The 25047-nt window shown below is 42.1% G+C and overlaps 1 protein-coding gene across 4 annotated transcripts in view; it reads right to left on the reverse strand.

Annotated features, from left to right (window-relative positions):
• Positions 1-24490, reverse strand: part of BRSK1 (BR serine/threonine kinase 1) — a 386555-nt gene extending 362065 nt beyond the window's left edge. For 2 of the 4 annotated variants that reach the window (XM_073656348.1, XM_073656347.1), the window contains exon 1: positions 23647-24488. In XM_073656348.1, the coding sequence (XP_073512449.1) occupies positions 23647-23758 (112 nt within the window). In that variant the 5' untranslated portion in view covers positions 23759-24488. Of the gene's footprint in view, positions 1-23646 lie in introns of all 4 variants that reach the window. The other 2 variants (XM_073656345.1, XM_073656344.1) reach the window with 2 other exon arrangements.
• Between the last annotated feature and the right edge of the window lie 557 nt (positions 24491-25047).

The raw sequence follows: 25047 nt of genomic DNA on the forward strand, positions 1-25047 counted from the left end.
GTCCAAACTTTTGGTCTGTACTATATATATATATACAGTACAGACCAAAAGTTTGGACACACCTTCTCATTTAAAGATTTTTCTGTATTTTCATGACTATGAAAATTGTACATTCACACTGAAGGCATCAAAACTATGAATTAACACATGTGGAATTATATACTTAACAAAAAAGTGTGAAACAACTGAAAATATGTCTTATATTCTAGGTTCTTCAAAGTAGCCACCTTTTGCTTTGATGACTGCTTTGCACACTCTTGACATTCTCTTGATGAGCTTCAAGAGTTAGTCACCGGAAATGGTCTTCCAACAATTTTGAAGGAGTTCCCAGAGATGCTTAGCACTTGTTGGCCCTTTTGCCTTCACTCTGCGGTCCAGCTCACCCCAAACCATCTCGATTGGGTTTAGGTCTGGTGACTGTGGAGGCCAGCTCATCTGGCGTAGCACCCCATCACTCTCCTTCTTGGTCAAATAGCCCTTACACAGCCTGGAGGTGTGTTTGGGGTCATTGTCCTGTTGAAAAATAAATGATGGTCCAACTAAACGCAAACCGGATGGAATAGCATGCCGCTGCAAGATGCTGTGGTAGCCATGCTGGTTCAGTATGCCTTCAATTTTGAATAAATTCCCAACAGTGTCACCAGCAAAGCACCCCCACACCATCACACCTCCTCCTCCATGCTTCACGTTGGGAACCAGACATGTAGAGTCCATCCGTTCATCTTTTCTGCGTTGCACAAAGACACGGTGGTTGGAACCAAAGATCTCAAATTTGGACTCACCAGACCAAAGCACAGATTTCCACTGGTCTAATGTCCATTCCTTGTGTTCTTTAGCCCAAACAAGTCTCTTCTGCTTGTTGCCTGTCATAAGCAGTGGTTTCCTAGCAGCTATTTTACCATGAAGGCCTGCTGCACAAAGTCTCCTCTTAACAGTTGTTGTAGAGATGTGTCTGCTGCTAGAACTTTGTGTGGCATTGACCTGGTCTCTAATCTGAGCTGCTGTTAACCTGCGATTTCTGAGGCTGGTGACTCGGCTAAACTTATCCTCAGAAGCAGAGGTGACTTCCTGTTAGAACCTTGCTGTTAGGTTTTTTTTCCTTTGCTGGTCACATGACCTTGTTGGCCTATTTAATCCTGCTCCGCCCTTCTGGCTTTGCTGGACTTCATTGTATATCTACTTTCTAGCTAGCCTGTGCTCTGTATCTAGCTCTGTTAGTTTGCTTGGTCTACGGACCTCTATGTTCTATCTATTTTGTTTGTTCGTCTGTCTGCTACTATTTCTGTTAGGAGGTGTCCCATATTCCTCCCTGTCCTTAGTACTTGTAGGGATTCCCTCCCCACATCTATAGGTCTCCGTACAGACTAGATTAGGACTTTAGCAGGTCTGATCGCAGGATCAGGTTCCCTGTTACATCGTAGGGATTCAGCTGAGTCCTATAGTAGGGACAGATCTCCTCTCTTTCCTTAGCTCTGGTAGCAGAACATAACAGTAAGTCCAGCCTGCAAATTCTCTAAGGAAAGATTTTTTTTTTTTTTGTTCCATCATGGTGTCGGTTCAGGATTTGGCTAAACACCTGCAGGGACTCTCTCTGGAAGTGGCCGAGCTCCGTCAGCACGTGAGTAACTGTCCTGGAGCATATTTCTTGGAGCCTAAGGTATGTTTGCCGGATTTATTTTTTGGTGAACATCGAGAATTTTTTTCATTTAAAAATGCTTGCTTATTGTATTTTCGTTTGAGACCCAAGTCCTCTGGGGATGAATCCCAGCGCGTAGGGTTCATAATGTCACTTTTGCGCAAAGAGCCTCAGGAGTGGGCCTTTTCTTTGCAACCTAGTGATACATGCTTCAGATCAGTGGATAGTTTTTTTTCTGCTTTAGGACTATTATATGATGATCCTGACCGTGTGGCATCAGCTGAGACTGAGTTGAGACGTTTAAAACAAGGATCAGGTAATGTAGAAAAATATTGTACTCATTTTCGTCGTTGGTCCACTCAAACAGGGTGGAACGATTCTGCTCTGAAAAGTCTATTTCTTGCTGGGCTCAGTGAAAGGGTTAAAGACCTGCTAATTGCTTATCCTACACCTGAGGATTTGCAACAGGCTATGCAATTAGCTATACGGGTGGATAGAAGACTGCGTGCTAGGGTTAATGAGAGCAAATCCTCTGCTATGTCAGTTTCTGGTTATGATAATGTGTGTACTAACAGTGGTGAACCGATGGAGATTGGATCGGTGGCACCTCGCTCTCAAGAAAAAGACCGTCGTTTTTCGGAAGGCTTGTGTTTCTATTGCGGAAAATCTGGTCATTTGATTAAAGGCTGTGAGCTTCGTATGAAGAAAGAAAAAAAAATGGTCAGTCACGCCCGTATTGCCTGTTTAAATTCCAAGGGTATATTTTTAGCTGCTTCCACGATTGCTCAGGAAAAATTAATGGAATTTCGGGTGTTTGTTGATTGCGGGTCTACACTGAATGTAATTGATGGGGGATTCGTGGAAAAACTCAATTTAAAACCTGAACCTTTATCATCCCCCATTGCTGTGGTTTCTGTGGATGGCTCTCCTTTGAAGAATATTACTCTCAAGGTCAGTGAATTTCCTCTCACTATTAATGGTGTTCACCATGAGAAATTGGATTTGGTAGTGTTGAATAACTTGCCTTCTCCAGTAATATTGGGTTTGCCCTGGTTAAAATTTCACAATCCTGTACTGGATTGGTCTACCAGTGAAATTAAATCCTGGAGCCATAAATGTTATGACAAGTGTTGTAACGGGCGTATTGCAGCTTTGGATAGGGGAGAATTGCCTGTTCCTATTCAGGATTTTTGGAGAGTTTTTTCTGAGAAGGAATCGCAGGTTTTGCCTCCCCATAGAGACTATGATTGTTCTATTGAATTTGTCCCTGGAGCGACTCTTCCTAAAAGTCGTTTATTTAACCTTACTATTCCTGAGAGGAAGGCTTTGGAGGAATACATACAGACAAGTTTGGCCGCCGGTCACATTAGGCCCTCTAAGTCTCCTGTGGCGGTTGGATTTTTTTTTGTAAAAAAAAAGGACGGCGGTTTACGTCCTTGTCTGGATTTTCGTGAGATTAACAAAATTACGGTACGCAATCCTTACCCACTGCCATTGATTCCTGATCTGTTTAACCAGTTATTGGGGGCCAAGTGGTTCTCTAAAATTGACCTTAAGGGGGCATACAATCTGTTGCGCATGAAGGAGGGTGATGAATGGAAGACTGCTTTTAACACTCCTGTGGGTCATTTTGAGAATCTGGTTATGCCTTTTGGTCTTACTAATGCTCCTGCATTTTTTCAGAATCTGATTAATGACATCCTTAGACCTTTGATTGGTAAAAATGTGGTTGTGTATTTGGATGACATTTTGATTTATTCGCCAGATCTGGAGTCTCATTGGCGGAGCGTGCGTGAGGTATTACAGTTATTAATGGACAATTCGCTTTTTGCTAAGTTGGAGAAATGTGAGTTCGCTGTACAGAGAATTAGTTTTTTGGGCTACATTATCTCCAGCAAAGGTTTTGAGATGGATCCGGTTAAGGTTCAGGCTGTGCAGGAATGGCCTAGGCCTATTGGTTTGAAATCGATACAGAGGTTTTTGGGTTTCGCCAATTACTATAGAAAATTCATAAAAAAATTTTCTAGTATTGTCAAACCTCTGACTGATCTCACCAGGAAAGGTGCTGATGCGGTTCAGTGGTCTTCTGAGGCCATTGAAGCTTTTGTGTATCTCAAGGAGAGGTTCACCTCTGCTCCCATCCTTATGCAGCCTGATGTTACTAAGCCGTTTTTGGTTGAGGTTGATGCTTCCTCTGTGGGGGTTGGCGCAGTATTGTCTCAGGATAACGGGGATGGATTACATCCCTGTGCCTTTTTTTCAAAAAAATTTTCGGAGACTGAATTGAATTACGATATTGGTAATCGGGAATTATTGGCTATTAAACTCGCATTTGAACACTGGCGCCACTTCTTGGAAGGTGCGGAATTTCCCGTTCAGGTTCTTACGGATCATAAAAATCTGATATATCTTGATGCTGCCAAGCGCCTGAATGCCCGTCAGGCTAGGTGGGCACTGTTTTTCTCGCGGTTTAATTTCTCCGTTACTTACATCCCTGGTACTAAGAATGTTAAGGCGGATGCCTTGTCTCGCAGTTTTTCTCCCATAGTCGGTGCTGAGAAAGAGGAAAACATTTTACAAGAAGGTGTTGTGATAGCTGCTTTAGACTCCGTTTTGGAAGATGAGATTCTTAAAGCTCAGGAGAATGCCCCATCTAACACTCCTCATGGGAGGTTGTTTGTGCCTGGGACCTTTAGGAGAGATTTGTTTGTTGAGTGTCACGAATCTCGGTTGGCAGGTCATCCCGGAATCTCTGAGACCAAGAGACTGGTGGGTCGCAGTTTTTGGTGGCCTGGATGGCAGAAGGAAGTCATTAAGTGGGTGCGCCAATGTACTATATGTGCTAGATCTAAGTCCTCACATACTCCTGCTGCGGGGTTGCTTTGTCCTTTGGAGGTCCCCAGTGCTCCTTGGACACATTTGGCTATGGACTTTATAACTGACCTTCCCCCCTCTGAGGGTTTTACTGTCATCTGGGTGGTCGTGGACCGTTTTAGCAAGATGTGTCACTTGGTTCCCTTCGTCAAACTGCCCTGCGCTAAAACTCTCGCTAAGGCCTTTGTCAAGGAAATTGTCAGACTTCATGGCGTTCCTACTGACATTGTTTCTGATAGGGGTTCTCAGTTCGTGGCTCGTTTTTGGCGTGCCTTTTGTGACAGGTTGGGAATTCATTTGTCGTTTTCGTCCGGATATCATCCTGAATCTAATGGCCAGACAGAAAGGAAAAACCAGGATGTTGAGCAGTTCTTGCGTTGTTTTGTGGCAGACAATCAAGAGGGGTGGTCTGAGTTTCTGCCACTTGCCGAATTTGCTCTGAACAATCATACATCTTCTTCTGCTGGTTGTTCGCCTTTTTTTTGTTGTTCTGGGAGACATCCGTCGTTTGGGTCGTTCTCCAAGTTGGGATCTGCCGTGCCTGAGGAGGAGAATTTTTCCGGTGATTTGGAAAGAGTTTGGACGGATGTGCGTGGTAATCTTCAGGAGGCCAACAGAAAATCTAAAGACTACTTTGATAGGAAACGACAGGAGGTTTTGTTCGCTGTTGGTGACATGGTTTGGTTGTCCTCTAGGAATCTGCGGTTGAGGATTCCTTCTAAGAAATTGGGTCCCAAGTTTGTAGGGCCCTTTAAGGTGCTTCAGGTTGTCAACCAATCTGCTGTTAGGTTGGAGGTTCCTACCTCCTGGAGAATTAATCCGGTCTTTCATGTCTCTCTGTTAAAAAAAGCTGTTGTGTCGGATGGTGACGCCTCTGCCTCTGTTCCTCCGGTGGTGGAGGACGGGGAATATGAAATTTCTCGCATCCTTGACTCTAGACGGTATAGAGGTAGTTTGCAGTATCTTGTGGCCTGGAAAGGTTTCGGACCCGAGGATAACTCTTGGGTGAGGTCAGATGATGTTTCCGCGTCCAGACTTATCAGAGCGTTTCACAGGAGATTTCCTGATAAGCCTGGTCCTAGGGGATCCGGAGGATCCTCTTAGAAGGGGGGGTACTGTTAGAACCTTGCTGTTAGGTTTTTTTTCCTTTGCTGGTCACATGACCTTGTTGGCCTATTTAATCCTGCTCCGCCCTTCTGGCTTTGCTGGACTTCATTGTATATCTACTTTCTAGCTAGCCTGTGCTCTGTATCTAGCTCTGTTAGTTTGCTTGGTCTACGGACCTCTATGTTCTATCTATTTTGTTTGTTCGTCTGTCTGCTACTATTTCTGTTAGGAGGTGTCCCATATTCCTCCCAGTCCTTAGTACTTGTAGGGATTCCCTCCCCACATCTATAGGTCTCCGTACAGACTAGATTAGGACTTTAGCAGGTCTGATCGCAGGATCAGGTTCCCTGTTACATCGTAGGGATTCAGCTGAGTCCTATAGTAGTGACAGATCTCCTCTCTTTCCTTAGCTCTGGTAGCAGAACATAACACTTCCTTCTAATAAAGGTCTAATCTCAATAGATGAAGTTGAGGGGAAAGAAGAAAAGAGCATGTTGAGTTTTAATGGCTGATCTTTTTTTTATTGTCAAGAGAGATAAGCCATTGTAAAAGGTATAGAATAGTATTGGGAAAAAAATTCATAAAAATTCCCTTAACTGGAATTTGGCCAGAATTTCTAGTTTTGCAACACTTTTCACTATACAGTATATGTCACAATTCAGAATGTTTGATAGTCTGGCACAATACCTGCACATACAAGAATGGAAATTTGGAAAAGTCATTCTTAAAAAAAAAAAGAAGTCTGAGCAAATAGTTTCAGGCCCGTGCATGACGTACAAAGTCACTATACATCTATGTCACTCCGTGTGACAGTCAGCATCAATGCAGGCATGTGTCATTTGTACTATTACAATGTGTGTCATCGCCAACATCTTTTTAATTTTGCAGCATGGAGCCGAGTGGGAGAAACACAATGAAACATGGCGGGAGATGCAGGATAGAAAAACAATGCTCTCCACATCAATTTTCCTCCAAATTACCCTGAATATTGCACCCCGCGGTTCAATCACATCCACCACATTATTTGTACACAGAAGGCGGCCGGGCTCCGCTGGCGTATCATTTATGTATTGTTCTACAGAGGTTTTGTTCAATTTCTTTACAGGTATTTTATGTTGTAATTTAAAAAAAATGCCTTAAAAAGGTAATTGACAAATTGTGATACTCAAAGAGAAAACTGCTAAAACGTTTTTATGTATTTATTCCAGACCAGAACTTCAGATGGTCTAGATCTTCAAGACATGGAGAAAAAAAATGGTCCAAATGCTGGGCTGATAGTTGGGCAAGTCCTCACTAATAAGTCCAAAAGACCTCACTCATACAGTTATATGAAAAAGTTTGGGCACCCCTATTAATCTTAAGCTTAATGTTTTATAAAAATTTGTGTTTTTGCAACAGCTATTTCAGTTTGATATATGTAATAACTGTTGGACACAGTAATGTTTCTGCCTTGAAATGAGGTTTATTGTACTAACAGAAAATGTGCAATCTGCATTCAAACAAAATTTGACAGGTGCATAAGTATGGGCACCTCACCAGAAAAGTGACATTAATATTTAGTAGATCCTCCTTTTGCAAAAATAACAGCCTCTAGTCGCTTCCTGTAGCTTTTAATGATTTCCTGGATCCTGGATGAAGGTATTTTTGACCATTCCTCTTTACAAAACAATTCCAGTTCAGTTAAGTTTGATGGTCGCCGAGCATGGACAGCCCTCTTCAAATGATCCCACAGATGTTCAATGATATTCAGGTCTGGGGACTGTGATGGCCATTCCAGAACATTGTAATTGTTCCTCTGCATGAATGCCTGAGTAGATTTGGAGCGGTGTTTTGGATTATTGTCTTGCTGAAAGATCCATCCCCTGCGTAACTTCAACTTTGTCACTGATTCTTGAACATTATTGTCAAGAATCTGCTGATACTGAGTGGAATCCATGCGTCCCTCAACTTTAACAAGATTCCCGGTGCCGGCATTGGTCACACAGCCCCAAAGCATGATGGAATCTCCACCAAATTTTACTGTGGGTAGCAAGTGTTTTTCTTGGAATGCTGTGTTTTTTTGCCGCCATGCATAATGCCTTTTTGTATGACCAAACAACTCAATCTTGGTTTCATCAGTCCACAGGACCTTCTTCCAAAAAGAAATTGGCTTCTCCAAATGTGCTTTTGCATACCTCAGCCGACTCTGTTTGTGGCGTGCTTGCAGAAACGGCTTCTTTCGCATCACTCTCCCATACAGCTTCTCCTTGTGCAAAGTGCGTTGTATAGTTGACCGATGCACAGTGACACCATCTGCAGCAAGTTGATGCTGCAGCTTTCTGGAGGTGGTCTGAGGATTGTCATTGACTGCTCTCACCATTCTTCTTCTCTGCCTTTCTGGCCTGCCACTTCTGGCCTTAACAAGAACTGTCCCTGTGTTCTTCCATTTCCTTACTATGCTCCTCACAGTGGAAACTGACAGGTTAAATCTCTGAGACAGTTTTTTGTATCCTTCCCCTGAACAACTATGTTGAATAATCTTTGTTTTCAGATCATTTGACAGTCGTTTTGAGGAGCCCATGATGCCACTCTTCAGAGGAGATTCAAACAGGAGAACAACTTGCAAGTGGCCACTTTAAGTAGCTTTTCTCATGATTGCATACACCTGGCTATGAAGTTCAAAGCTCAATGAGGTTACAAAACCAAAAAAAGGACTTTAGTAAGTCAGTAAAACGTAGGTAGGAGTATTTAAAACAAGAAAATGATAAGGGTGCCCATACTTATGCAGCTGTCAAATTTTGTTTGAATGCAGATTGCACATTTTCTGTTAGTACAATAAACCTCATTTCAAGGCGGAAACATTACTGTGTCCAACAGTTATTACATATATCAAACTGAAATAGCTGTTGCAAAAACACTAATTTTTATAAAACATTAAGCTTAAGATTAATAGGGGTGCCCAAATTTTTTCATATAACTGTATATTGGAAGAGTGTTAGCCATGGTTATCATGAAATTTTATGGGGTTGTACACATGTACGATTTTTTCCGAGTTGTCCGAGGACGTCGGAACAAAATCGGCAATGCAAGTCTATGGGTCGGTGGAAATCATCGGACCAAACGTGGATGATACCCGAGTGTAGTCCGATGTTCACAGACTGAAATAATGAAGAAGGTGGAGAAACTTTATTTTTCTTTCCACCTCTGAGAAAAACGGATCCCACTCTGATCAATCTCTAATCAAAGTCTGATCAGCATAACTGGACCATTTTTCTCGGATGGAGAGAAAATGGTCGTGCCACCCCACCCTATCACATACCATAAACCCCATGTAAAGAGCTTGGGGTGAGAGCAAGAAAGTTGTTGGTATCTATTTTATAGTAATTTCCTCTGTCGTCAGGACAGTGCTTATGGCCAATACACATATGATAATCCTAAAATGTATTGTTCCCTGGTTTGCCAGAATTTTGGAATTTCATCCTATCTGTATATGGTGGTATGATTCGCATTGAATGTCTTTAAAGAAGGGGTGGACTAATCATACAGGCAGTAACTCAATGCCAGAGGTCCTTAAACCTGAAGAAGCTCAGGAACATGTGAGTGGTTGATCCAATCACAAGCCTCAGTGTTTATGCCGGGGCTAGTGATTGGCTCGCTCCAGTGGTCATGTGTTGTCGGCAGGACAGCCCTGTATCTAAACACTAGAGGAGAGCAGTTTAGAAGCGAAACATGAGTGCAAGGGCTTCAACAGACAAGTATTCCTTATTTTGCTATTTTAGCATTAACTACTTTACAGACAACTCATTTACGTACAGAGCGTTACAAAAAAAAATTGCAAGTGTGACGTCCTCAAATGTAAAGTATATCATGACTGTGGTGGACGGTAAGCAGGTCGGGGGCTTTATTGAGTCCGCCTGTGCCTTAAAGCATCTCATGCCTGCACATAGTGGAAATGCTCACAATTCACTAGCACAGTCTATACCCAACATAAGTCATCTATGAGTCAACTATCAGAAAGTAAGAATGCCACACATCTTCACACAGCTTTCCAAGCAAAACGTAGCAGAGAAATGACAGGGGAAGAATGGAGAAAAATTAATAAGATAAGTATTTATAGGGAATCTATCACCAGGTTTTTTCTACCCCATTTGAGAACAGCATGACGTAGAGATAGCGACCCTGATTCTGGTGATATATCACTTACAGTGCTGCTTGCCGCAGTTTTCATAAAATCACTGTTTTCCCTGCTTTAGATCTAGCAGTACTCTGAATGCTGAGTTCTGTATAACCCCGCCCACACAACTGATTGGCAGCTTTCTGTGTACACTGTCCATGGGCTGCCAATCAGTGGTGGGGGTGGAGTTGGACTACCTGGTAGCAGGTTTACTAGTCCTCTAGTGATAATCACTTGGTAATAAAACAGTGATTTTATCAAAACTACACCAAGCAGCCCAGTAAGTGACCCATCACTGGAATCAGGATCTCTGTGCCTACATTAGATTAGATTGCAAAAACTAGGTGACACATTCCCTTTAAGGCTGTATTACTATTGAGTTGAAGTTGAATAAATTGCATATATGAAATATTTTTCTCTCTTACTGCCATATTGATTTTATTTTTATAATACAGATTTTAGCATAAATAAATGTATCTAGACGAGTAAATCAATAATTTCCCCCTTAACAGAAAAATCAATCCCTGTGATCTGAGCTCAAATGAAGCTTTTCTTGAACGTAATCAGAAATGCCAGATCATATAGGATAGTGTTTGCAGCGGTCATAGATCTAAGAGGTGCTGTTTCTCATTAAAAAGATCTAGGTGATGCATGAAGACTAACAGGCAATGCCTCATGGGAAAAAAAAGCAAATTAGATCTTCTCCAAAAGGAAGAAAACTGTCTTTTATTAGGCAAACCGGACATCTATTTGTAGAGTGGGCATCAATGTAGATATGGAAAGGATGTCACCCTCACAGGAGCATGGCTGTTAGTATTAGTACAGTTTAATTAAATTAGTGATATGTAAGAGTAAGCAATGCCTGACCAACTCAATGTCCTACCAATGTGTGAAGGTGAACAGTGCGTGACCAACTCAATGCCCTACCAATGTGTGAAAGTGAACAGTGCCTGACCAACTCAATGCCCTACCAATGTGTGGAAGTGAACAGTGCCTGACCAACTCAATGCCCTACCAATGTGTGAAAGTGAACAGTGCCTGACCAACTCAATGCCCTACCAATGTTTGGAAGTGAACAGTGCCTGACCAACTCAATGCCCTACCAATGTTTGAAAGTGAACAGTGCCTGACCAACTCAATGGCCCACCGATGTTTAAAAGTGAACAGTGCCTGACCAACTCAATGCCCTACCAATATTTTAAAGTGAACAGTGCCTGACCAACTCAATGCCCTACCAATATTTGAAAGTGAACAATGCCTGACCAACTCAATGCCCTATCAATGTGTGAAAGTGAGCAGTGCCTGACCAACTCAATGGCCTACCAATATTTGAAAGTGAACAATGCCTGACCAACTCAATGCCCTATCAATGTGTGAAAGTGAGCAGTGCCTGACCAACTCAATGGCCTACCAATATTTGAAAGTGAACAGTGCCTGACCAACTCAATTCTCTACCAATGTGTGAAAGTGAGCAGTGCCTGACCAACTCAATGCCCCACCAATGTGTTAAGTAAACAATGCCTGACCAATTCAACTCCCCCCTTCTGTTTTTACATAAAATGTTTTATGGTGTCACATATGTCTTGCTTTTGTGGCCTAATACCTTGTATTGTTCATGCTTGTATGGTGGAAACAAATCTGAACTTTTGTATTCTGAAAAACGCACCAAAAAAAAACTACAGCAAAAATGCAGCAAGAAAAGCAGCAAAACTTGAGTTTTGTCTGCTGCTTTTTTTTACTCCCAAGAGATCATGTTCTGGCTGCAGAAAAAAAGCATAAAAAAGCAATATGTGAAGATAATCTTAGGGTCCCTTCAGGTTTAACCCCTTCCAAACACTTCCTGACATAGTACGTACTTGTATATGTCAGTTGTGGGTGTACAGAGCAGGCTCAGGAGCTGAGCCCACTTCATACACATGGGGTGATGACAGTGTCAAATGTATGAAAATAGAAAATTAATCAACCCGTAGGGTTAAGACTGTTAAAAAAAATCAAAATGCCAGAATTTTTGAGGTCCCCCAAAAATGCCATAAAAGCAATCAAAGCATTGTAATATACCCCAAAATTGTATCATAAAAAACTTGCCATGCAAAAAACATTCCCTCATACAGGTCCATTAATGTAAAAAATAAAAAAGTCACGGATCTCAGAAAATGATGACGCAAACGTTTTTTGTTTTTTTTTGCAAAATTATGATTTTTTTTAATTACATATACAGTACAGACCAAAAGTTTGGACACAACTTCTCATTTAAAGATTTTTCTGTATTTTCATGACTATGTCTTATATTCTAGGTTCTTCAAAGTAGCCACCTTTTGCTTTGATGACTGCTTTGCACACTCTTGGCATTCTCTTGATGAATTTCAAGAGGTAGTCACCGGAAATGGTCTTCCAACAATCTTGAAAGAGTTCCCAGAGATGCTTAGCACTTCTTGGCCCTTTTGCCTTCACTCTGCGGTCCAGCTCACCCCAAACCATCTCGATTGGGTTCATGTCTGGTGACTGTGGAGGCCAGGTCATCTGGCGTAGCACCCCATCACTCTCCTTCTTGGTCAAATAGCCCTTAAACAGCCTGGAGGTGTGTTTGGGGTCATTGTCCTGTTGAAAAATAAATGATGGTCCAACTAAACGCAAACTGGATGGAATAGCATGCCGCTGCAAGATGCTGTGGTAGCCATGCTGGCTCAGTATGCCTTCAATTTTGAATAAATCCCCAACAGTGTCACCAGCAAAGTACCCTCACACCATCACACCTCCTCCTCCATGCTTCACGGTGGGAACCAGGCATGTAGAGTCCATCCGTTCACCTTTTCTGCGTCGCACAAAGACACAGTGGTTGGAACCAAAGATCTCAAATTTGGACTCATCAGACCAAAGCACAGATTTCCACTGGTCTGATGTCCATTCCTTTTGTTCTTTAGCCCAAACAAGTCTCTTCTGCTTGTTACCTGTCCTTAGCAGTGGTTTCCTAGCAGCTATTTTACCATGAAGGCCTGCTGCACAAAGTCTCCTCTGAACAGTTGTTGAAGAGATGTGTCTGCTGCTAGAACTCTGTGTGGCATTGACCTGGTCTGTAATCTGAGCTGCTGTTAACTTGCGATTTCTGAGGCTGGTGACTCAGATAAACTTATCCTCAGAAGCAGAGGTGACTCTTGGTCTTCCTTTCCTGGGGCGGTCCTCATGTGAGCCAGTTTCTTTGTAGCGCTTGATGGTTTTTGCAACTGCACTTGGGGACACTTTCAAAGTTTTCCCAATTATTCGTACTGACTGACCTTCATTTCTTAAAGTAATGATGACCACTCGTTTTTCTTTACTTAGAATTTGTATTATGGAAAGAAAAAAGCAGCTAACAGTCTATTCAGTAGGACTATCAGCTATGTATCCACCTGACTTCTGCACAACACAACTGATGGTCCCAACCCCATTTATAAGGCAAGAAATCCCACTTATTAAACCTGACAGGGCACACCTGTGAAGTGAAAACCATTTCCGGTGACTACCTCTTGAAGCTCATCAAGAGAATGCCAAGAATGTGCAAAGCAGTCATCAAAGCAAAAGGTGGCTACTTTGAAGAACCTAGAATATAAGACATATTTTCAGTTGTTTCACACTTTTTTGTTAAGTATATAATTCCACATGTGTTAATTCATAGTTTTGATGCCTTCAGTGTGAATGTACAATTTTCATAGTCATGAAAAATCTTTAAATGAGAAGGTGTGTCCAAACTTTTGGTCTGTACTGTATATACAATACATATATAAAAAAAACCTGTTGGACAGGTCATACACCTGAAGAAGGCTGGATACAGCTGAAACGCGTTGTGTTTTGTGCTTTTAATAATTAATTCATTTTATTTTTAGCTCTATTTTTATCCATCAAATCAGCTAACACGGGAGAGCCATTCACCTGGTATCGCCACCCTAATCACGCACTGCCCGAACTCCCTTGGAGGATTTTCCAACAGCACATCAGGTCGGATTTAGTTCTTGTGCTTTTTGGATTTGTGCCCATATGTGCACAACTTCATCAAGTGAGAAAATTCCCTATCATTGTTTATAACAATTTTAATCATACTACTCTCAGAAAATGCTATTCTCTCTCCATTTTTCCTCAAGGAAACTGTACTTTTGGTATAAAAAAACTTTACAAGTCTCTGGAATTTTTTGTTCCTGTTTTTCAGTACATTATTTGGTAAAGCATAAATGTTGTCATTGAAAACTACAACTAGTCCAGCAAAAAAAAATAATCAACAAGTTCTCGTAGAGTGAGGTTGATGGAAAAATAAAAAAAAAGTAATGGCTCTTGGTAGAAGGGGAGCAAAAAAAAACGAAAGCGCAAAAACGAAAATATCGCCCAGTCCCAAAGGGGTTAAATATACCACATAAAGTAATCCTCAACAAGGCTGATTGATGTTGGAAAGCATTTTATAGCAGGATATTAGAAGTCGATACGAGGTACCAGACAAGGTCAGTGGACCCTACAGAGATCATCACTCTTTAAATTTGCCTCTACTCTGTGCCCCTAGGGGTTTGTCTTTGCATTTTTGCTTCATCATTTATGCAAGACTGGTTTATGAGAGGGGAACACAGAAACATTATAAGGCTACTGTTACCACTAGGCTATTCAAAGTGACATACAAAATGTACATCTTATGGTCAAGACATCAAGAAATTCCCTGTAATAAAAAGAAGCAGCAAAAACGAAAAATAGTAGATATTTTAGGACTCTCGAAGTGAGGTTCGTTGGGCTCATGCCCTCTATAAAACTAGTTCATGTCCACTATTTATTGCTTTAGAAACTGTACTATACCTTTGCACAAACAGGTCAAACAAAAAGCCCCAAAAAAAAGAGAGACCCTAGCAGAAAGTGATTTGCCGGTGGGGTTGTCTATGTTGGACCTCATGGGCGGTACAATGACTTATTACTGTGATAGACCTTTATCCATTACAGGATCTTTCTAACCTTATCCAGGATAGTCCTACCCCATATTTAAGCACCCATAAGGCCCTCTAAAAAAATTAATATGTCTTTAAAGTGGTTCTTCAGGCTCACAATTCTTATAATAGGTCATCGATATGAGACCGACACCCAGTGGGTGGGTGTCGAGTGTCGGACATGCAAAAACAAGGAAAACAAATTTTCTCTGCTCACTTTTTTAAAAGTTCATGAAACATTACAATTCACGGATGGTGCAGAGGAACATATCTCAGCCGGCCAGTGGATACTCCATACTGGATCCAAAGGGAAGTTCCAGCATTTGCCTTCTAGGTATAAAACTTTAGGTCATCATGACATCATATATTATACCCATCATACTGGAGAGGTCTAAGTTATGGCTTTCCACAACTAAGAAACCTCCATAACGTGTAGGCTTCTATGGCTATATTTTTTGGAACTTGCATGTTGGCAATTTTTATACCTCATTGAGTTTTTAATATGTAATAAAGAACTAAAGTTTTTAACCTAAAAGACGAATACTGGAACTTTTGTCGGACTCCCTCAGATCTGTTACTGATTGGTCATGAATATCATAAGTCCGGGAAATTCCTGTATTATTAATAATTAATACATATTTCTATCCTCGTTCTAGAGCCAGGGAACGACGGCCATCTTGATCCCTCTGCCGAGAGAAAGGTTACTCTCCATTAGAGTGCGGAGGTCCATATTTGCCATCAATATGGTGTGACCTATGTTGCTATGAAACAGACATAACATATAATAGCAGTTGCTTAGCAAAGACCAGACCCAAATAATTATTCACTAGGGAGTCTGATGGGATCCCCAATGAATAATTATAATGGGAAAGTGTGTGGGTTTCCGGTAAGTGAAATGGCATGACTATTATAGAAAGAATAATAATAGCATACATTATCAATGTATAGTACTTAAGTGCAATAATAGCTGTATATGTAATAGTACAGCGCAGAGTACGGGACTAATATGTAAAATGATTAGTTCCCACATTGTACGGCTCTGCTCACATCTACACCCGGACTTCTGTACAGAATGGAGGCAATGACGCTGTGCTAGATCCATTGTGCGACCTATGATGGGGTCTACGAATGTTACCATTGTTCTAACTATACGAAAAGTTCCGCATGCTCCACTTATATCACTGTGAAAAGTGACCGAACGGCCGATGAGGCTCCGAATGGAGGCCATGACAGGTGAGCATGGCCTAAATTATTGTGTTTCGACTTGGAAAAGGTAAAAGACACTTACAATTTTAAGAATGAAAAAATGTGGACAAATATATCTTCTGGTCAAATTCGTGGCTAAATATGTTAAAGGAAACCTGTCCATCGATTCATGCTGGCCAAACCGCAGGAAGCGTGCGTCTAAGTCTGGTTGCGTGGAGCGATTCAGAGAAAACATAGTTTGAAGATTTGGACTTGGACCATAGGCAGACACAAGACCAGTCCGACACCGCCAGCGGCCAGTATCTTCCCGCACCGCTACAGGTCATTGACTGATCTCTCCTTATGCACATATGAGGAATGGACCTGTCAATCAACTGAAGTAAAGCTGGGAGAAGCCGGCCGGTGCCAGTACCGGGCATAGTCAGGTCTCTCCCTATGGTCCCCCGTTAGATCATCAAATTATGATTTCTCTGAAACTCTGGATCGACTCAGAGGAGAGCATACCCAACAGCAATCGCTCAGCCAGGCTCCGATTCATGCTCCGGGTACTTGGGCAGCATGAGATGAGTAACAGATTTCCTTTAGATATGGGTTCCCCTATGAAATTGTGAAGATGAGAACTGTCTTACTCCCTCCCTACCCTGATGACAACTGCCATATGCATATGTGTAATGTGAACAGTGTAATGCATTTCATGTGTATGTGTGTGGAAACCCCATGATAGTGTATAAAGATAAGTATTTTATAGATAAAAGGGAACAGATAAGGAATAGCTAATGTTAGGTACAAGCACACAAATGGGAGGGGAATTGTGTTAATAAAAAGAGATATATTTCCTGGATATGGGTGGTTAGGAGTAGTGGAAGGTTTAAGCAAGTTCTTTGTGGAGTAAAAGTGCAGTGGGCTGCTAGGGCCAACATGGGCCTATCACTTGGGGCAGTAGATTGTCATACAATTCCTACATGGGGATCCATTTGTCAGGCCCGGGACCTCAAGATTTGAGCTGAGACCATCTGGATCATCGCACCTGCAGGCTTGTAGGGGAAGATGGACACAGATCTTCTGGTTCAGATCATCTGGTGCACTGCCATCGGTGGAGAGGGATTCCTAGAGGTAGTGGAGACTGCAGGAGAACAGATGCTTTATTGGGAACGAGTGCTAGGGGGCAGCACTTTGGCTCATTGGTTAGCACTGCAGCCTTGCAGCGCTGGGGTCCTGGTTTCAAATTCCACCAACATCTGCAAGAGATTGTATGTTCTCCCTGAGTTTGTGTGGGTTTCCTCCGGGTTCTCCGGTTTCCTCCAACATTCTAAGACATACTGATAGGGAATTTAGATTGTGAGCCCCAATGGGGACAGTGCCCATAATGTCTGTAAAGCGCTGTGGAATAACGGCGCTATATAAGTGAGTAAAATAAATAAATAAGTTATGTCTAGTTCCTGAGGGAAAGCCTGTAACCTATTGTGCCCTATCCCACATACTCCAATGTAATGACTGGGAACCGTTTAGTAAAAGTTTGACTGTTCAAAAGCACTTGGTGTCTCCTGGATTGTGTTCGGCGGTTCCTGAAGATAGAGGTCTGGATTCAGTGGAGGCCTATGGACCACAAGTGAGTGTGATGCACCCCACACCTGACAGCACACTGGGAAAGGGACATGAATTATCTGTAGGGTACAAGAGAGTGCAAGAGCCACAGCAGCTCGCCCACGACTATCCCGCTCGGGCATCTTACACAATAAACTTGAAATATAATACATAATTGCTGTAAGATGGCCTTCATTTATTTTTGGTCCCATGTAACAATATTTTCCCAGCATATTAATGGAAGGAGCAGTAAAATGAGGCAGCTACAGTTGGTACAGAAAGTATTCAGACCCCTTTACATTTTTCACTCTTTGTTTCATTGCAGCCATTTGGTAAATTCTAAAAAGTTCATTTGTTTTCTAATTAAAGTACACTCTGCACCCCATCTTGACTGAAAAAAAACAGAAATGTAGACATTTTTGCATATTTATTAAAAAAGAAAAACTGAAATATCACATGGTCATAAGTATTCAGACCCTTTGCTCAGACACTCATATTTAAGTCACATGCTGTCCATATAAGACCTCACAGCTCACAGTGCATGTCACACCAAATGAGAATCATGAGCTCAAAGGAATTGCCCAAGGAGCTCAGAGACAGAATTGTGGCAAGACACAGATCTGGCAAAGGTTACAAAGGAATTTCTGCATTACTCAAGATTCCTAACAGTACAGTGGCCTCCATAATCCTTAAATGGAACCACCAGAAGTCTTCCTAGACCTGGCCGTCCAGCCAAACTGAGCAATCGTGGGAGAAGAGCTTGGTGAGAGAGGTAAAGAAGAACCCCAAGATCACTGTGGCTGAGTTCCAGAGATGCAGTAGGGATATTGGAGAAAGTTCCACAAAGTCAACTATCACTGCAGTCCTCCACCAGTCGGGCCTTTATGGCAGAGTGGCCCGACGGAAGTCTCTCCTCAGTGCAAGACATATGAAAGCCTGCATAGAGTTTGCTGAAAAACACATGAAGGACTCACAGACTATGAGAAATAAGATTCTCTGGTCTGATGAGATGAAGATAGAACTTTTTGGTGATAATTCTAAGTGGTATGTGTGGAGAAAACCAGGCACTGCTCATCACCTGCCCAATACAATCCCAACAGTGAAACATGGTGGTGGCAGCATCATGCTATGGGGGTGTTTTTCAGCTGCAGGGAAAAGACGACTGGTTGCAATTGAAGGAAACATGAATGCGGCCAAGTACAGAGATATCCTGGATGAAAACCTCTTCCAGAGTGCTCTGGACCTCAGACTTGGCCGAAGGTTCACCTTCCAACAAGATAATGACCCTAAGCACACAGCTAAAATAATAAAGGAGTGGCTTAAGAGCAACTCTGTGACCATTCTTGACTGGCCCAGTCAGAGCCTTGACCTAAACCCAATTGAGCATCTCTGGAGAGACCTGAAAATGGCTGTCCACCAACGTTCACCATACAACCTGACAGAACTGGAGAGGATCTGCATGGAAGAATGGCAGAGGATTCCTAAATCCAGGTGTGTAAAACTTGTTGCATCATTCCCAAGAAGACTCATGGCTGTACTAGCTCAAAATGGGCTTCTACTCAATACTGAGCAAAGGGTCTAAATACTTATGACCATGTGATATTTCAGTTTTTCTTTATTAATAAAATTGCAAACATTTCTACATTTCTGTTTTTTTTCAGTCAAGATGGGGTGCAGAGTGTATTTTAATGATAAAAAAAATAACTTTTTAGAATTTACCAAATGGCTGCAATGAAACAAAGAGTGAGAAATTTAAAGGGGTCTGAATACTTTCCGTACCCACTGTATATACTTCATTACATGCAAATAAATGTAAAGTTTAGGTATGCACAATCACCCATAAATCCATGGCACCATATGTAGAAATATGCATGTACCAAACATCATCAACTCAATAGTCATCCTAAAGGAGGCAACACACAGTCTGCAGACTCGTTGTGCACGACGCTGTCACTGATGGTGCCATCATCTGGTTACATGGTATTCTTCATCTTTCTAACCTGTCTACACCACATTTAACTTTGTTGCTCCCTATATTGACCATAACGTATGCACCCTCATTTCTCTGCACAGTCTTGCAAAATTACTTTATGCACTACTAAGTCTGACTTGGTACTGAATGAGGAGACTGTCCCAGTGACATTACCAGCCTACCTGGTGGGCTACACAGGCAGAGGTTCAGTGATCATCCTGGGCCTCTGATGAGATAGAACATGGGTTTCACACTACTCTGTTATAGCCATAAGAAATCAAAGCTTAAAGAGGACATCAAACGAATGTACGATCACTTGGGGTCCAACCTCTGGGACACGCACGAATCCAAAAAACTGGGAGTCCCAAAGTCCAATGTGAATGGAGCAATAGAGCGCATGTACCGGTCTATTAACTTCTTTGGAATTGACGGAAAGGCTATTCCCGCTACTTCTAGATTCACACAGGGGATTTGGGGACCCTCATTCCCGAGATCTAATGAGTGGGAAAATATCTTTAAAAGCAGCCAAAATACAAAGGCATAGGTGGATAACTAGCTGGAAGGTATCACCTATACGTATCAGATTTAGTGTCGTAAACAGACACTTGCTCTGGGGCAATTCTTGCTTTTATGCTGTCAATGGTAATATGGTGCCCCCTCACTTACAGTTGGAAATGGAGAAATTGGACATTCACATACACTGTAGTTGGGGAGTTACAAGTGACCAGTTTACATGTTGTGCCATGTAACTTTCTGTGATGCAAGAGTGCTCCATGACTACCTGCCCTACCTGGGACAACTCGGGTCTAAAGTTGACCATACACAAGATTATTATTATGCTCTTACTTATATAGCACCATCATATTCCACAGTGGTTTACAGACATCATCATCACTCTCCCCATTGGGGCTCACAATCTAAACTACCTATCAGTATGTTTTTGGAGTTTGGGAGGAAACCGGAGAACCCAGAGGAAACCCACGCAAACACAGGGAGAACATACAAACCTCTTGCAGATGTTGTCCTTGGTGGGATTTGAACCCAGGACCCCAGAGCTGCAAAGCTATAGGGTTAACTACTGAGCCAAATATTGGCCAAACATTAATTCGACAGAAAGCGATCTCTCCTGACTCCCCCATACATGAGTGCTCAGTGCTGTGATTTCCACAGGGTGAGAGGTGTCTAGTTCATTTTTACTAAAAATAAAAAAAAATCGGTAGTTGAAGTTCCAACAACTCGATTCTTCTCTCTCCTATTATCATATGTTTGGGGAGAGTTGGGAGATCCCTAGATGATCGGCCAGTCCCGTCAAAATCGTTGGGTTCATATGCCTTTAATCAGTATGGTGCTTTTAGTGCTTGAATGGACATCAGATATGCCGAAATGCTGCCCACTTCGGTCAGGGACGAGTTTCACTTGTAGGGTAGGTGCACAAGAACATTTTATCTCCACGGTTTGATTTTTCCGATCATAGTTTGACCTGAGAGGGATCAATTTTTCTTGGCCATGGAGAGAAAAAAAAAAGTTCTGACAGTCCATGAAAATCAAACCAAGTGCAGTTCAATGTTTTCCACAGACCCATAGACCTGCACTGCTGATTTTGATCCAACACTCGGATCAAAAATGGTCATATCACCGATGTTTTCTTCGGTCCGAGGAAAACAATTGGACATGTGCACATCCCCATAGAATAACCTGGGTACGAGTGCTCTCCGTGTGGATAGCAGTAGTTCGATATAATTGATCGGTAAACAGATAATACTTTGCCCATGACATTTATGAAAAACTCTCCTTGACCCCGAATTTGACACAGTTAACTTCTGAGTACCAACAGCTAACATTTTATATAAGATTTTTGGCACGGTAATCAGTGACGAGGCTATAGGACATGGCTACATCTCAGGTGATCCTGTTATCTGCCCCTTGGACATAGCTGTCATCTATATGCATTTTAGGCAATAAAATAGACTATAAGTTCAACATATGAAAGCTACTTCTTTAAAAATTCCCAATGTCTTTACGTGTGATGCCCCGAATGTAATAAATGGTTAATATATCCTACAGTTGGAACACTTTCCCCTGAATATCTGCGTATGCAATGTGTGCTAATCTCCGGCTGTGCCATACCAAGGTCTGTACATGACGTGCAATGACGATACGTCGTGATGGCCTGCAGATATGGAGGTGACGTCTAGCTATTGCCAGGGTGAATTCTCCTCGTTGCGGATTTTACACGTAACTGGGTGAATCCTCTGCTCGTTTCCCTTCAGCTCTTTACTACCAGGCTCTGATGATGCGATTTGTACAGTGTGCCTTTCTCATGCTTATATTTTGCAGGTGTGCACCCACATATACCAGGAAACACATTGGAACATAGATATTGATGGGCGTTGTGATAACTTCTGAATATAATGTGATCTTAGAGTATAAAATAAGGTATTTTTGCAGAGCTATTCTTAATGCAGGCCTAAGAGTCCATGGATGGTGGTGAGGATGACCTCTAGTTATCCCTTGATTTAAGGCTGGAGAGTCACCTTTGCGGCATCTTCGTGACCATATTATTTAGTCCATTTATCGTTCTTCTGAGGCCATTGTAATATTAGCCCTTAACTGACTTCTAGTTCTAGATCTGAGCCTCTCCATAAATTTTATACCAAGAGTAAAGGATTGCAGCAAAGGAAAGTCTATCATTCCTCCAACCCGTCCATCCCACCCTTCTTCTGGATACAGCTAAGTCTCTCAGAATCTACCCTGTCTCTTATTTCACAACGCTACATAAAAATAACCATCATGGCAAGATCACGTAACAATCTCCGAGAGGTATTCCCAAGGTGATTTCCACAACCAGTACATATTTCAATGACACCAGCAGTTTTTTAATCAGTCACTAATCATGTGAAAATATATCACCGTTCCATGTTTTCTTGACATACGCAAAAAAAGTATCATCATCCAAGAGTTTATAAGGAGGAAAGGGGACTTGTTTTATTGCATCTCGAGAATGTTGGACCCTCTTGGTAAAGGGAAACCTTGTTGCTGGGCTAAAGGGGAGTGTTCTTGTGAAGGTGCTGATGTGTTGATGATGGGAAATTATACGAGATGTCAGCACAGCTGGAGGCTAAAACCATGGAACGATATATGTCAATGATAGCTTCTTCTTTTTTTTTTCAAATCTGATCATTACATCAGAAACTGTAACGTAAGAAGGTCCGTACTGCAGAGGATCTCCTATATACCGCAGATCCCTAGAGCAAGGCACTGCTCCACTGTATAATGCAGATCCCTAGAGCTGAATCCCATATATAATGCAGGGCTATACAGCACAGGAACTAATCAATTATTTACACAAATAAACCCTATAGAGTCCTGAAGGGCATCAGAAGCCAACCATAAAACCACTCCATCTCATTTCACCAAATAAAGTCAGCCAACATTGCATTAGAAAATGTTTTAAATCAAGGCTAGTCTACACATCACATTGATGGGCCACTTGATACAAAGTGTACATGACATGGTTATGGCAACCAAAGTCCAACCAACATTATATAAATGTCATAACCGTCCCAAGAAACATCCTGAAGACCCAAGAACGTTCAATCAGAAACCTTCTCGATCCCAAAACATCTACGGAACCTTCGGGAACAGGATGGAATCTTCACATTTTAGAAAAAAAAACCTCATGACCCTTCATGGGACATCATCCAAGACCTTGACATCCCTGAACAGATATCTCTACATCATAGGACAGAACCCCCTCCCCAACCAGAATCTATCCCACCAGAAGAAAGCAAAAAAGTAACATGAAAGTCCTACAAGAATTATTCTAATAACACAGTCAATCACATAAAATCAGAAGATCTTCTTTGGGTAGTCTAAGGGTTAGCGTGCCCTTACTCCTGCCCGGCACTTAGTACAGATTATTCCTCCCGAGACCCTTTCAAGATTTATCCAGCTGAGGTTTCCCTACAATGACTACATCTTGCAGCAACTTAGGGATTTATTTCTCATCTCTGCTCGTCTTCAAATCTCACAAAAAAAAAAAACCCGCTACCTTCTGTCGGACTCAGACATATTTGTCACGGTGAAGAACAGAAATGCCACATGCAATCGTTTCAATCCGTTGACATTTGCAAGGAAAATAAAACAAGTCTCAAGCAATAAGAAGAAATAGAAGGCCCACCTGTCTGTCCTTTGCCAAGCGTTTTCTCCAGCCGGTAGGGTCCAACATATTGGGCATGTTGTTGCTGCTGCTGGTAAGGGTGAATTCCCCCTGCCTCCTTTCCACTGGACATGGTTCCTGAATTTGTCCCCCTTTATTTTACAAGGCCTGTCCTTTTCTCCCAGGCTAGAACAAAAGAACAGGGGCAGAGAGATAAACAGTGCGGTGGTTGTCTTCTCCCCGTTTCCCTGCCTCTCTTCTTCTAGGATCCCCTTGTATTTAATTTTTCCTGGTAATTTTTTTTTTTTTTTTTTACTATGGGTTTTTCCTTTTTTTTTCTTTTTTTTTTTTTTCTTTTTTTTTTTTAGTTAATGGGGGGGAGAAGGGGGAAATTGATCTGTGCTCCTCTTTGCTGATGCATCCAAGGGGGAGGGGGGGAGTGGGGACAGAAAGGAAGGGGGAGGGTGGAGGGGATGCTACACTCCTGGTACCAGCATCATCAGGAGGAACGCAGCCCTGGGTACTGCTGGATGCAGATCAGATCTTGATGCTGCTGCTGCTGTTTTTTTGCTGATGTATTCCAGGCCCCCCCTCCTTTACAGGCTTTTTCTTCAGTAATCTCTCTTTGCAACCTCCTCTGCAATGTGCAGGCTGCTCTCTCCCTCTCTCTTTCTCTCTCTCTCCTTACATCAGCATCCGGGGATTCAGTGACAGCTACAATTAGTTTAACCCTTCCTTCGCCTGCCCCTCCTAAGCGCATCACCCCCACCTCCACCCATGCACGCACTTACTCCCTGCAGCCTGCTGGGGTGGCACCAGCTGTAGTCACACAGACAGTACAGTGGAAAAAAAAAAAGGGAATGGCAGCATGGAGGAGGGGCGAAGACCTCTGAAATTAGTTTTAGGCTATTAGCCATTCACAATCTGAAACCAGCTGGGAGTTGTGACTCGCTAAACGCATGAAAAAAAAAAAAAAAAAAAAAGGGAACGGCTAGCGAAATGTGCAGCCGAAAAAAATCCAGGAGATTGCAGGCCATGCATTATTCAGCAAAGACCTTTGGATGTATGGGGTTGGACCGCGTCCTCGTTCCCTTCCCAATCTAGTGCATCATGTATGATTTATTCGGAAAGGAGACGGATGACATTAATTACTTGGCTTAGCCTTAGGTAACGGACTAAACATACCATTGTTGGAAAAAGGAGGTAATCTAATAACATAGCAATTATCAGCTTTACAAATAATCTAACCGCACACCGACAAGGAAAATCCGCGCTCATCGGTAAAAAGTAACCGTCGTTATAATCTTTTTTTTCATAAATCAATAGCACACGTGAAAATAAGAAACTTTGTAATATATATTATCAGAGAAATCTGCTTCTTTCTTTTCCTGGATTGATCTTTCATTCTCAAAATTCTTAATT

This window comes from Phyllobates terribilis, unplaced genomic scaffold (genome assembly GCF_046119375.1).
Source record: "Phyllobates terribilis strain yellow unplaced genomic scaffold, ASM4611937v1 Scaffold_12__6_contigs__length_324123572, whole genome shotgun sequence".
In the NCBI taxonomy this organism is placed as follows: Eukaryota; Metazoa; Chordata; class Amphibia; order Anura; family Dendrobatidae; genus Phyllobates; species Phyllobates terribilis.